Genomic DNA, 14,841 nt, shown 5'->3' with positions numbered 1-14,841 from the left:
GTGATTGTTTATCCCATTAAAAATCGCTATATACCCAAATATATGTGGATGAACACCATGCTACTGAAGTAATCAGCGTAAGTAGGCAATAGTCATATTAATAACTTGTGGTTTTACATACAACCCTTTGATTAAAACTATAAATAACACCTGTAACATCGAGTGTATAAAATAACACATGGCACATATGCACATGTATGTAAACATACTCAGTCAACGACTGGAAATAACGAGAAAAGATCGTAAGCTATAAATACATATAATCAAGCTTGCAATATTAGCTAAAGAATCCCATTTTCCTACAATATACACATGTATCTGTGTTTTGTTTTTCATCAGGTGAAGATATACACATGTATCTGTGTTTTGTTTTTCATCAGGTGAAGATATACACATGTATTTGTGTTTTGTTTTTCATCAGGTGAAGATATACACATGTATCTGTGTTTTGTTTTTCATCAGGTGAAGATATACACATGTACCTGTGTTTTGTTTTAGGGTATGTTGCGATGTAATGGGTGGGGCCAGTACTTCACTTACCTCCACAACATATCGGATTCCTCCAGTGTATGAAAATCACATTTTCCTCCTGACCGATTTCTAGGAAAAGTCCATTTCAGACTACATTTTTGAGAAAAGTATGCTTGTATGCATTTCCATGAAATTCTAAGGAAGCACATGCCCAGCAGTAAAGTGTTCTTTAAAAATTTTGTCATTGAATGCAGGAAGTTTTAGTATAACTTTTCATTTTTACATCATAGAAATATTGCTAACAGATTTTAATTTTTTTTTGTCTGAAAGGATGCATGTCGGCAAATTTGTAGCCCAAATGTGGAAATATATTTTGAGTCAGAAACAATATTGGAATAAGAAATATTTACATTGTAGTGTTTGAACTACATATTGCATGTCGAGAAAGGTCAAGTTTGTTACAATGGAGACAGAAACAAACTAATGTACTCCGGTAGTGTTATAGTGTGATGACTGCATTCAGTATAGGAGTTAGTTCCAAATGGACCGGCACATACTTCTTGTTTAATAAAGAATGCAGTTATACAATTCCCTGTCTGTTGCTAATGAAGAAATAAATTTTGTCTTTTGAAAATACACGAGGGTATGAACTGCGACGCTTCACATTGGCAGACTTCATGAAACAGACTTCATGAAAAAAGTACATTGGCATGAAGCGTTGCTGTTCATACCTTCAAGCAGTGCTCGAGCTGGGCTTCGCCATTTTCGCCAATGGCAAATTTTTTTCAAAAATGGCGAAAAAAAAATTAGAGTGGCAAAAATCCCATTTTGTAGTAAATTGTATTTTAAAATCTGTCTTGTGTTTTCCTTTGTCAGTGACACATTATCGCCTGTTTGTTTATGCAGTCAAAATTTGTTTATTCAGTCAACGCGTGCAACCGGAAATCTCGCGCCGCTCCAGTGCACACAGAGCTGGTCACGATGGCCAGTTAAAATCCACCTATGACGTCATTCTTTTGTTCGAACACTCCATTATTTTTCAGGAATGGAGAGTTCGGAAAGTAGGTCAACCTTTATACAAGTAGATATAAATGCATGCAACAAAAGAATGAAAAACGTAAGACATGATTAAAATTAAATTAAAATTTAGTTTTTTATTAATGTTTACAGTGGATTTTAAGTGGGTCAATGTACTCGTATCACTCCATTCCTTAAAAGCAATGGAGCGATACTCGTACATTAACCCTTACATAATAGCCTCAGGTAATGTATGGCTGCAAAAAAGTCGGTGATTATGTAATAAAGTACATCGGACAGCTGTGTACCCTGCTGTGGTCAATTGTTTAACATTTGAAGTCTTATTCATTATCGTGTTATCATCTTCACGTTAATGTCAATTCTTAACCACAGAACCGACCGTTAATTAAATTGGCGGTATTATTGTGTATAATGTATATACATCAATTGTTTGTTTTTGCGGCCAAGCTTGTTGATTACAAGATTTTAATTTTGATGGGTTTGATTTTAGTTCGATATTTCATAAACAATGCGGTCGGTCACCATTGATATGGACATAGCAATTTTAATTAAAAAAATTTCTTTGAAGTTCGGTGCGCAACAGTATAAAAATGTTAATCTCACAAGACTATGCACTAAACTCGTAGCTTCTGAGCCAAGTCAGTCTAGAATTAAAAAAATATATCATTGTTTGGCTTTACAGTCAACCCCACCTGCTCAAACATCTTATTCTGTCCAAATTGCAAAATCTTCCATACCAAAACGGAAATTTAATAGGGAATGGTTGAGATACGACTCTAAATTGAGCTTGATGTTTTGTGACATCTGTATCTCGGGCAAAGTACACAATGTTTTCACTGAAGGGTGTAGCATCATAAAGTTTATATTTATATGATTTATTATCTGATTTTTGATTTCCATAATAGAATTTATCAAAAAACAAATCAGGTTCTTAATAATTCAGAAAGAAGTGTTTAGGTATGGTAGGTGGATATGATTAAGTACTATAACTGATTCAAAATGCTAAAATCAGTGTAATGAATAAAATAATATGATGGAAATAATTGTAAAGCATGAGATTATTTGCGCTGCGCCGCAACCCGAAAAAGTGGCATAAGAACTATGGCTTCTCAAAATACCAGATCAAATAAGTCTGCAAATACCAGCAGAACGAAATCGGTGAATACAAGTATAAATGAACAAGAAAAACAATCCAGCAATAGCGATGTCTTACAGAATATACAGGCGGATCTGAAATCCCTCAAAGAAAATGTTGGTAAGACAGTAAACATTGATGATATTAAAAACATTGTTGGGTCAATTGTCAGAGAAGTTATGTCTGACCATAAGAAAGAGATGGAAATACTTATCGAGGAAAAGCACAAAGTTCTTATGGACATTATAGATTCACAAAGGTCCGAGATCGAGGGTTTAAATGACCAAATACATGTGATGTCTGTGGAAAATGATGAACTAAAGAAGTTAGCTAGATCAGCGATGAGTAAGGCCAACTGGAATGAACAATATTCTAGGAAAAATAATGTGAAAATTCACGGAGTGAAAGAATTACCCGGGGAAAACGTCAAAGAATTGGTACAAAACATCATTCAAGAAAATGCAGGTGTGGAAATACCAGACGACTATATTATAGCAATTCACAGAATTCCTGGCAGAAAAGGTTATCAACGACCGATTCTTATGAAACTTACTAAGAATTCTTTAAAATCGAGAATCATGAAACATCGATCAACAGTGAAAAAAACCACCCAGAATGGAATTCGTCTCTGTGACGATGTGACTCAACTTAATGGGCAGCTGATTAATACGTTGTTGGAAAACGAAAATGTCAAATCAGCTTGGTATTTCAACGGCCGTGTGTATGGACAAATTGGAGAAAAGCGAGTGTTGTTCGACATCTTTGACGAAATCGAGGAAAAAATAGCAAACGTGAAACGATGAGCTTCCTTTCCGGGAATACTATTTCCGATCATATATACGAGGCTGTTCTGGAACTTATGCCCCTTCTATGATCTTCCGGTTTATATTGTACAAAACAAATAACCAAGTAGGACACTTGCCTGTATGTAAAAAAAAAAAAAGAAGAGTAACAAGAACTAGTTGTCATTACATATATATTTTTTAATGCTTTATTTCTTTCATATGCTTTCGTTTCTCTCTTTCTTAGCCTTCTTTACTATCGTCTCCCTCTTTTTCAGTCTGTATACATGCGTGCAGGGAATCGTTTATTTCATTTCGGTTCAGCTTCCAGCAGGTCTCGACACCTTGTTTTCAATAATTGATGGGAATTAAAATATTATCTGTAAATTGTCAAGGTCTAGGCGATATCGCAAAGCGAAGAGATATTTTTAACTATTTAAGAAGTCTAAACTATAATATATATTGTCTTCAAGACACCCATTTTTACAATGAAATAGAGAATGATGTGAGAAATATGTGGGGATACCAATGCTACTTTAGTTCCTTTACTTCGAATTCAAGAGGGGTAGCAATACTTTTTAATAACAATTTTGATTTTAAAGTATGTTTGGAAAAGGGTGATAAAGATGGAAATTATCACATACTGAAGGTATGTATAGAGGGTCATGTGGTTGTTTTATGTACAGTATATGGTCCAAATACTGATTCACCAAATTTTTATGAAAATATTCAACAGTCCATTGAAGAAATGAACTGTAGCAGTATCATATGGTGTGGAGATTTCAATTTAGTATTAAATCCACAACTAGATTGCTATAATTACAAATCTATTAATAACCCAAAGGCTAGAGAAAAAGTACTAGAAATTATGGAAGGATATAACTATATGGATCCTTTTAGACAACTCCATGAATCGCTTCGCAGGTACACATGGAGAAAGAAAAACCCATTTAAACAAAGTAGATTAGACTTTTTTATCATGTCCGAGTCATTGCTACCTTGTCTTAATACATGTACAGTTGAACCAAGTTACAGGTCTGATCATTCTATGATAACACTGAATTTAACTTTCAATGATTTTAAAAAGGGAAGAGGCTTATGGAAATTCAACAATTCTTTACTTGGTGATAAGGAATATCTAGATTGTATCAGAGAGGTTATTTGAATTTGAAAAAACAATATGCAGTTCCTGTTTATGATTTTAATAATCTTGATACAGTGTCAGATGAAGATGTATGTTTCACAATTAACGATCAGTTATTCCTAGAAACTTTACTTATGGAAATAAGAGGAAAAAGCATTTCTTACTCTGCATATATAAAAAATAAACAAGTGAAAGAAGAAAAAAAATTAATAGAAGAAATTAAGGTTTTAGAACAAAATAGTTCTGAACACAATATAGAGGAACTAAATGAAAAACAACAAAACCTGGAAAAACTCAGAAACCAGAGAAATTTATTTTTTATATTTATGTTCTACTTTCATTTCTGTTCTAATTTCTAGCCGTTAAAATTTATCAAGATTCAGATGCACATAGTTAACAACTGTAGTGCGTTCATGAGGAAATGGCTATCATTACATTTTGTAAAGATATCAAAGGCAGAAACATTGGAAATGTAAATATTTGGTGATACTGGGCATATTCAGTACATGCCTTTGACCAGTCAATTATTTTTCAGCTGTTATACAATGTGAAGCTCCGAACAACAATCTGAGTAAGTTTGAGGGAAATTTGACCTGGCGAGGACAGAAGTATTCTTTGGACAACGAGAAGATGTTGCTGCGAGGCTGTGTTCTCAGGAATACTCAATGGTGCTATGGACTAGTCATTTTTGCAGGAAAAGACACCAAGCTGATGATGAACAGTGGCAAGACAGTCTTCAAACGCACGCATATCGACCGCCTTATGAATCTTATTATCATTGGGGTAGGTGAAGTGTATACATGTGCCAATTTTGCTATATGCATACTAATTTTGCTATATGTAGAATTATTTGAATTGTGGTGGCAAATTTTCGTAGATGAGATTTTATAGTTTCGTTGTCATGGATGTGGTTTCCTTACATTGAAGCATCATATAGATTTTGTATTTCATTGTGGTTTGAAATTTGTGCCCACGAAAATTTAGCGCGCCCCCCACCCCCACCCACCCCCACAGAATTTAATGATTCCACAGTTTATGTTTTCAGACTCCTACATTTATAGAATCATGTTTAAATGTGCACTATAGCTTCAAGTAAAACTGAAATAATCTGGATAAAGCAGAATTTGTTTTATACAAATGTACAATCAGAACAAAATAATTTGATTATATAGTCAAGACAAGATAATTCTGCATGTTCGGCGTGTAATTGTCTGATCTGATCTTTCCCTTTGTTAGATATTCATTCTGCTGCTTGTCATGTGCCTGACAATGACCGTATCGGTTGGTATATGGGAAACTCTGGTGGGCACAAAGTTCACTGTGTACCTCCCCTGGGAGAGTTTTGTCCCCGGCTCAGCAGGGAAAAGCGGGAATGTGACCGAGGGTGCTACTACCATCGCCCTGTTGATCTTCTTCTCTTACATCATCATCTTCAACACAGTGGTTCCCATCTCTCTCTATGTCAGGTAAACAAACACATAAAATAAATGAGAATTCATACTGTAGATTCCTTATTTTACGCGAGGACTTAATATCATGAAATACCTCATGGACGTCAAAATCTGGGAGCGTAAATTCACGAGTGGTCTATTGATGAAGAGTTTTAATGTATTTCAGCAATATAAATAAAAAACGAAAAAAGTTTGTGTGTAGTGTGTCTTGCGAAATTACATGATAATAAATACGATAATAAATATTGTATATTTAGGAATCTACAGTAGTATTTCATATGACTCTGTATTGGGCATGTTAGAGTTAAGACATCTAACACCAAAATTTCAGACATGGTGAAATACAGTGATTTGACTGTAAAATCTTGGTATGAATAAGAAATTGAATTACAATGAAGAATCACACTCTTCAGACTCGAGTCAAGTCCCCATGGATATTCTTATTTTTTCCAACCTTGAAAGTCTGACTCCTCCAAATGAGGGATTTTCCAGTTATCTCTTTATCTTCAAACATTTATACAATTTTATATCAGCTGTCAGTTTCTCTACAAAGTGGTGGAAATATGGTTAAAACCTAAACCTGTGTAATCGATTTCACTGGAAACATGGTTATAAAGGACCTCCAGGGCCAGCCAAAAACAGTTCATTATAGCCAAACTTCATTATACAGTAAAACATGGTTATAGAGAACCTCCAGGGCCAGCCAAAAACAGTTCATTATAACCAGACTTCATTATACAGTAAAACATGGTTATAGTTAACCTCCAGGGCCAGCCAAATACAGTTCATTATAACCAAACTTCATTATACAGTAAAACATAGTTATAGAGAACCTCCAGGGCCAGCCAAAAACAGTTCAATATAACCAAACTTCATTATACAGCCAAAAACAGTTCATTATAGCCAAAAATCATTATACAGTAAAACATGGTTATAGAGAACCTCCAGGGCCAGCCAAAAACAGTTCAATATAACCAAACTTCATTATACAGCCAAAAACAGTTCAATATAACCAAACTTCATTATACAGTAAAACATGGTTATAGAGAACCTCCAGGGCCAGCCAAAAACAGTTCAATATAACCAGACTTCATTATACAGCCAAAAACAGTTCAATATAACCAAACTTCATTATACAGTAAAACATAGTTATAGAGAACCTCCAGGGCCAGCTAAAAACAGTTCAATATAACCAAACTTCATTGTACAGTTAAACATTGTTATAGTTAACCTCAGGGCCAGCCAAAAACAGTTCAATATAACCAAACTTCATTGTACAGTTAAACATGGTTATAGAGAACCTCAAGGACCAGCCAAAAACAGTTCATTATAACCAAACATCATTATACAGTAAAACATGGTTATAGTTAACCTCCAGGGCCAGCCAAAAACAGTTCAATATAACCAGACTTCATTATACAGTAAAACATGGTTATAGAGAACCTCCAGGGCTAGCCAAAAACAGTTCATTATAGCCAAAAATCATTATACAGTAAAACATGGTTATAGAGAACCTCCAGGACCAGCCAAAAACAGATCAATATAACCAGACTTCATTATACAGCCAAAAACAGTTCAATATAACCAAACTTCATTATACAGTAAAACATAGTTATAGAGAATCTCCAGGGCTAGCCAAAACAGTTCAATATAACCAAACTTCATTGTACAGTTAAACATGGTTATAGAGAACCTCAAGGACCAGCCAAAAACAGTTCATTATAGCCAAACATCATTATACAGTAAAACATGGTTCTAGCAAACCTCCAGGGCCAGCGAAAAACAGTTCATTATAGCCAAACATCATTATACAGTTAAACATTGTTATAGTTAACCTCAGGGCCAGCCAAAAACAGTTCAATATAACCAGACTTCATTATACAGCCAAAAACAGTTCAATATAACCAAACTTCATTGTACAGTTAAACATGGTTATAGAGAACCTCCAGGACCAGCCAAAAACAGTTCACTATAACCAAACTTCATTATACAGTAAAACATAGTTATAGAGAATCTCCAAGGCCAGCCAAAAACAGTTCAATATAGCCAAACTTCATTGTACAGTAAAACAAGGTTATAGTGAACCTCCAGGGCCAGCCAAAAACAGTTCATTATAACTAACTGTTGTTCTAACCATTATAATGTGCATAGTTTTCCTCTCATACAGGAATAAATATCACTTCACAATAAGTGTGAATTCGTTATAAGCGTGTTTGTTATAAGTGTATTTTACTGTATATGTATTTTTGAAATCGATAAAAGACTTCAATTCAGTGTTTGATCAGTTGGAGACTGTCCTAATATTTGTGATCAAGGGCCATGGATTCATGAGGTCTGATTTCTATTATTTAAAGTGTAGAGATGATCAGATTGGCCAACAGTTTTCTGATTAATTGGGACAACAAGATGTACTATGAGAAGACCAACACACCAGCCAAAGCTCGCACAACAACGCTGAACGAGGAACTCGGACAAATCGAGTACATCTTCACAGACAAAACAGGAACATTAACTCAGGTTTGTGTGGATATTGTGGTGATACTGTGGATTGAGTTTGTTAAGTTCACAGTAATCTTGATAGCAGAGGGAGAAGGTTCTGTGATGATACAGGTATTCACAGTGTAGCTTAAGGACACATACAATTAAAATGGTTGTGGTGAAATGCCTGGGACTTCCATTTTGCTTTGTGATAGACTTATTCATTATATCTTTTGAGGGTTTTTATTATACCCCTGCAACAAGTTGTGGGGGGGTATACTGGAATCGGGTTGTCCGTCTGTCTGTCCGTCCGTCCGTCCGTCTGTAGACGCAATGGTTTCCGGGCTCTAAAGCATTATTCTTTCCACCTACCGTCACCATATCATATATATGGACTACCCATGGGATGAAGATGTTCCCTATCGATTTTGGGGTCAAAAGGTCAAAGGTCAAGCACACTGGACATCGAAGTAGCAATATGGTTTCCGGGCTCTAAAGCATTATCCTTTCCACCTACCATCACCATATCATATATATGGACTACCCATGGGATGAAGATGTTCCCTATCGATTTTGGGGTCCAAAGGTCAAGTGCACTGGACATTGAAGTAGCAATATGGTTTCCGGGCTCTAAAGCGTTATCCTTTCCACCTACAGTCACCATATCATACATATGAACTACCCATGGGATGAAGATGTTCCCTATCGATTTTTGGGATCCAAAGGTCAAGCGCACTGGACATTGAAGTAGCAATATGGTTCGGTTTGTCATGCCATTTGTTTTTTACACTCAGAAAAGAGGTAGTTTATACCTATTACCAACACCCTTTGGGAGATTGGGGGGGGGGGGGGTATTCTTAGTGAGCATTGCTCACAGTACCTCTTGTTTATGTTTGTGGAGAATGTAAATCAATTTATTCTAAGTGGTAATTAAATGATATGCTTTCTTTGGTTTGTTCAGTGGGAGAGGAAGATCCCAAACATGTATTTCTCTGCAATATTTGCAACCTTTAATTCCCATTTAACAAACTAAAATAATTTATGTTTGCTCTTGTACTTGGAGATTCAGGGGTATATTGTTTTTGGTCTGTCTGTCTGCAGAAACTTTACCTTTCTTTTCATACCAAAAATTTTGACCTCATGACTTTTATCTTGGTCATAAGGGTGCATCAGTGTTAATGAATACAAGAACTTTCAAGTATGTAAAATATAGGTATTATTGATCGTAAATTATTAATTTAACTTGTAAGCTGAAAATCACCTGATGTTGACTTGTCTCCATATTGGTAATGATTTCCATATTTGAATGATGGTGAAGTGGGAATAGTCCAAGAAGGACAACTCCTAAACACATAAAGTAAACCATCATAACAAGAATGAATATTTAATTTTCTTTATTGAATTGCAAGTTGTCTACATGTTACTACACCCTTCTTTAACACATTCATTTGTTTGTAGTTCAAAAAAAGTAGTTCATGGAATGTATATATATTCACACCCGGACAGACGGCGCTAAAAAACTGGATCTAACTAGATTGAAACAATGTGTATCTTCCTTGTTGCAAATGACAAGAAATGGATTTTAGTAGGAATTAAGCAGAAAAACACACAGTGAATGTAAATATTTCATTGTAAGCATGTTTGCTATAATTCTGTCCAATTGAGATAGAAACAAAGATTTTGATGCATGGACTGATTTTGATCAATATAAATAGTCTCTTCATATCTAATCATACAATTGTGTAAACAGGCTATAAATTCTGAATCTATTTAATCTTCTTAAGTAATTGCACACTTGAATACTTCCCATAGAACACTGGCTTCTCTGACCGGTCATTGACCATCCAGGATGCTGACATTGTTTTGTGTATATGTACAGAAGCTATGGGGGCTTCATGCACTGTGTCATTTAACTGAATAAAAAAGAATTTCATTTTTTGTGGTGTTTAAACTCAGAAAAACTTATTTCTTTTAGGAATGAATTTGATGTACATGTGTAAGTGTAATTTTCACCAGATTATGTTACAACCCATTAAAATTCATTGTTAATAAATTTCTTAAAATTTCATTTATCATTTGATAAATATTCTTTTAATTTTAGGATAACTTTTAATCAAAAACACCAAGCTCAGTGCTTTACATAGCAAGTTATGTTGATGAAAAATAAAGCTCAGACATTCAAATTGCATGTTACAAACAAAATTAAATTCATATTATGTTTAATTTTATTGATATTTTTTAATCATTGGGTTTTAATTTTTGATACCGTGGTTTCATCTTTTTACGTTGATGATTAATTTTTCGTGTTTTTATGATTGTGCCTATGCTACCAGGCTTCTTTTTGCTCATGAACAAAGAATATGCTGTAGCTTTTTATGAAATAATGTATTAACAAAATCAAATTTAATGCTCAGGAAAATTATTACAAAAGATATATTTCAATCATGCATAAAGTTAGAATTAAATATTTTGCAAAAACCTATGATGGCTAGATAGAGCTACAGTGAAAACTGCCTAATCCGACACTTGTGCAATCTGATTCACTGGACATTCCAACTCTTATTTTTATTCTCAATTTTACATTTTCATTGTTTGTTTTTTTACACATTTTTTTTCCCTGACACACTATGTATTCCAACAAAAAATTGTCTCCCAGTGCATGTCGGATTAGACAGGTTTCTCTTAACCTTAAACCACTGCATACACGTATTCCTGAGAAGTAAGAGTGTAGTTTAATGAGGAGGTTAAGTTATTTACTAAGTATATGTAGTAGTTACTGTTATTCTTCCTTCTTCAGAATATTATGACCTTTAACAAGTGCTCCATTGATGGCAAGTCCTATGGAGATGTGGTGGATGAATATGGAAACCCAATGGACATCACTGAGGTAAGGTCTAAAGCACGATGGAAAAAAAAATCTTTGTTCTCTTCTCATATAGATTGCTCTTTGTAGATTCACCGTCTGTTGCAAATTTGATTAAGTACGGCACGTACAAAGCAGATATGAAAGTATTTATTATTACAAAATGTAAAGTAGAATTTTTCATTATAACAGTATAGTCAAAATTGTATGCTCATTACTTTACAATTCCAACCCACCCACCCACCCACCCCAAAAAAAAAACCAAAATACAAACGTATTACACTACACAGTTTTCAGAACGTACTATATTTTGTTGTGGAGAGATTATTATAAAAAAATTTGCTTTCATTGTCAATTAGTTGGTTATTTTTTCATAGCAGACCAAAAATGGACTTTTAATATTCATATTGCACATTCTATACATTCAGTGTTACTTTATAACTTTTTCTGGAAATTTCTATTTTTTGCAATCTGTATCCAAAAGAAGTACATTTGATTTTATTTCTTAAAGAAATTTTCAGGTTTCAGAATTATTTAAAGGTTCATTTATGTTAGATATTGATAAAGATATCTGTTCAGTACTTCGGTATTCTATGAATAAAATGGGGAAAAAAACTCTATTAAATAGTCATACAAAAAATACGGTAGTAGAGGTATGTATGAAAATAGTTTCAAGTTACGACCCGTCATTTTACACGCTTTCCAAACCGAGCTGAACGCTGACCACATCATACCATGTGATATTTTTCAAGCAATTCTTGGATCTGTACATATCTAACTGCCCTTTAATGTTTTACACATGATCTAGTACGGACAATTTATTTAGTGTGATAGGTTCTTATTCCTATATCTACAGTCGACGAACTGGATGTCAAAACTTACCTATGTTGTTTAGTAACTGAAAAAATATATATTTTGATTAATGGTTTAGTTTACATGTACTCTTGGTAAAAGTTGATAAAAAGTTTCTTGTAAGTTTTACATTGAATTTCATCCCAAAATTGCATTAGCACTCTTCTGTTTAAAAACTTTCAACTTTGACCCCTAGACTTTTCATGATGATGTATACTCCTGTTGGTTATTATATTTTGACATCATCTCCGCAGCTATGTAGAAAATTCAACACAGCTCATACTTATATAAGTTCGCAAATGAGTAGGTTCAAATTATTGAAAAATTCACAAATAATTTTTTGTGGCAATATATGTATCATCACATATGATATATATTATTAATTTTGTTAATTACTGCACTAAGTTTTATTTCATTATATATATTTTGCCAAAATAAACAAACTTTTCTGTCAGTATCATTCATACAGATTGTGATAAATTTGTTGACTTGTATTATAATAAGAATTTATAAAAATTGAAAACTCTAAAAGCTAAATAATAGTGGAATATTAAAAACAATCTGTAGATAATTATCAAAGACTTTGAAAAGGTGAGTACAAAGTATTTGCTTTTAGTATGGAAGAACTGTGTTGGTGTCAAACTTGAAACTTGCATCATAACAAAAATGGAATTCTGAATGAGAGGTTCAACTATATTTTAGAGAGGGTAAAAATTATGAAATGAGAATTTCAGTAATTATCCAGAGCAATTTTAAATTGTAATTATCCCCCTTGTTGAAGACTTGTGATGCTAAAAAAACCCTTTATGGTATAGAGTGAAAACTCTAGCAGATGTAGATACATGGTACAGATTAGTAAAAACTTGCATTATGAATTTTACCCTCTTTACAATTCAACGGGAAACTTCCATGGATGTGCATGTATTTTTATTTTTTTTTTGTTGGTTTGGTTTATTTACTTATTTTATGGCTTTTAATAATAAAATTAAACAGTGAACAGTAATGAAATATGCTATTAATATCAGTTGTAAAAATCTTTGGTTTGTTAAGCTTTATGACAGATTTCTAAGTTGTGATTTGGGGTTAAATTTTATTTAATTGTTAATTGAGATAATCATTTACATAAATTAGTAGCTACGGTTTTAATAATTTAGATAAAGATATACTGTAAACCAAGTTTTATTCGCGACTACATTATTTCGGGCTTTATCAGTGATGAACTGGTTCACGGCGACTAATTTTCGCGACTGAGATTATCTTAAACAAACACAAGAGACATTAATGGACTGGTTCGCGGTGAGAAATATTCACAATGATTAGGTTCTCGCTATTCTAGCGAAAATTTCTCGCTCGCGAAAAAAGTTGGTTTACAGTAATGAAATGTCTGTCAATCAATGGTTCTTAATCCTGGAATAAATGTAGATAGTGTGTTTGTAACCTTGTGTTATGGGGTATAAAGATAGCAGAAGTATTGCGTAATTCGCATGATTGGTGAGCTGATTATGTCGAAATTACCCAACTGTTTCATGAGCATTTTATTATACCTCACAGACTAGAAGGTTGGTTCTATCTTCGGATAAAATGCATCACATGACTGCTGAATATATTTCTGTAGACAGCAAGAAATCCATATATGGCAATATGGCAAATTTGTATAAAAATGTTACAAAATATAGAAATTGTGATGGTATGGTCCTATATAAATAAAGCAGTTGTTAGGTTCGCCTTGCCATCGTATGGATTTGATCAACCCGATATATTTCCATAGACAGTCAGTGACAAATTTATTCACTAATGGTATCTCTCATGATACAAACAAGATGATGTTTCTAATAATTATATGTGGAATTTTTTCATAATAAGTAGAGGCTTTTATGTGAAATTGACAGATCACTTGCACATCACAATACTTGTATTGAGAAATTTAAGACAGCGGAGATTTATTATTGACAAAACATAGAAAAATATGAATATGATGTTTTTTAATAAAGAAATTACATATGAACAAAAAAGTCATGAATTACATGCACTGTAAATAACATTTTATTTGCAAGAACTTTATCAATGCAGATTTATGAGAGATCCTCTTAATGCAAAAATAAAGTTCTTGTGAATAGTAATACAATTATACAAGTTTGCTATGAAAAGGATCTCTTTGATAGTAACATATACAAAGTTAACGCATTATTCACACTAAGTTGACCAATACAATCTACCTAAGTTTTAAGATTCAAATTATTTTTGAGGGAAAAAAATTATTTTGGCATTGGAAAGCAAATAAACGATAAGTAAATCAGAATAAGCTGTCCCAGGCCTGCTTCAAGAATACTGAACCCAATTCTGATCCTCTTATTGTGATTTTCACTTTAAATCTAACAGCATAACCCATACTGATTACCGGTATCTAGTTAGTATTATATTTCAGACAGATTTTTACCATTTTGAAAATTGTTTGCGCTATCGATGCAGACTTGTAGGAGAAATAAAAACTTGAGATAGGAGATGTTAAAACATTAACAGCAGAGTACAAACTGAATGACTCCTGGAAGTTTATGTACCTGTTCAGAGAAACACCAGGCAATAATTACTGATCAGTTTTCACAGAGTTACTAGTAACAACAGGACTC

General features: G+C 33.5%; 1 protein-coding gene across 9 annotated transcripts in view; it reads left to right on the top strand.

The window, feature by feature from the left end:
• LOC125648977 (phospholipid-transporting ATPase ID-like) overlaps window positions 1–14,841 on the top strand; it is a 78,785-nt gene that overhangs the window by 49,103 nt on the left and 14,841 nt on the right. For 6 of the 9 annotated variants that reach the window (XM_048876068.2, XM_048876072.2, XM_048876071.2 and 3 more), the window contains exons 10-14: window positions 5,106–5,353; window positions 5,807–6,036; window positions 8,376–8,538; window positions 11,297–11,386; window positions 12,782–12,805. In XM_048876068.2, coding sequence (XP_048732025.2) covers window positions 5,106–5,353; window positions 5,807–6,036; window positions 8,376–8,538; window positions 11,297–11,386; window positions 12,782–12,805 — 755 coding nt within the window. The remainder of the gene's footprint in view (window positions 1–5,105; window positions 5,354–5,806; window positions 6,037–8,375; window positions 8,539–11,296; window positions 11,387–12,781; window positions 12,806–14,841) is intronic. The other 3 variants (XM_048876073.2, XM_056166694.1, XM_056166693.1) reach the window with 1 other exon arrangement.

Source organism: Ostrea edulis, chromosome 5 (genome assembly GCF_947568905.1).
Source record: "Ostrea edulis chromosome 5, xbOstEdul1.1, whole genome shotgun sequence".
Taxonomy (NCBI): domain Eukaryota; kingdom Metazoa; phylum Mollusca; class Bivalvia; order Ostreida; family Ostreidae; genus Ostrea; species Ostrea edulis.
Note: the sequence above shows the minus strand (reverse complement) of the source record. Positions and strands in the feature narration are given on the sequence as shown.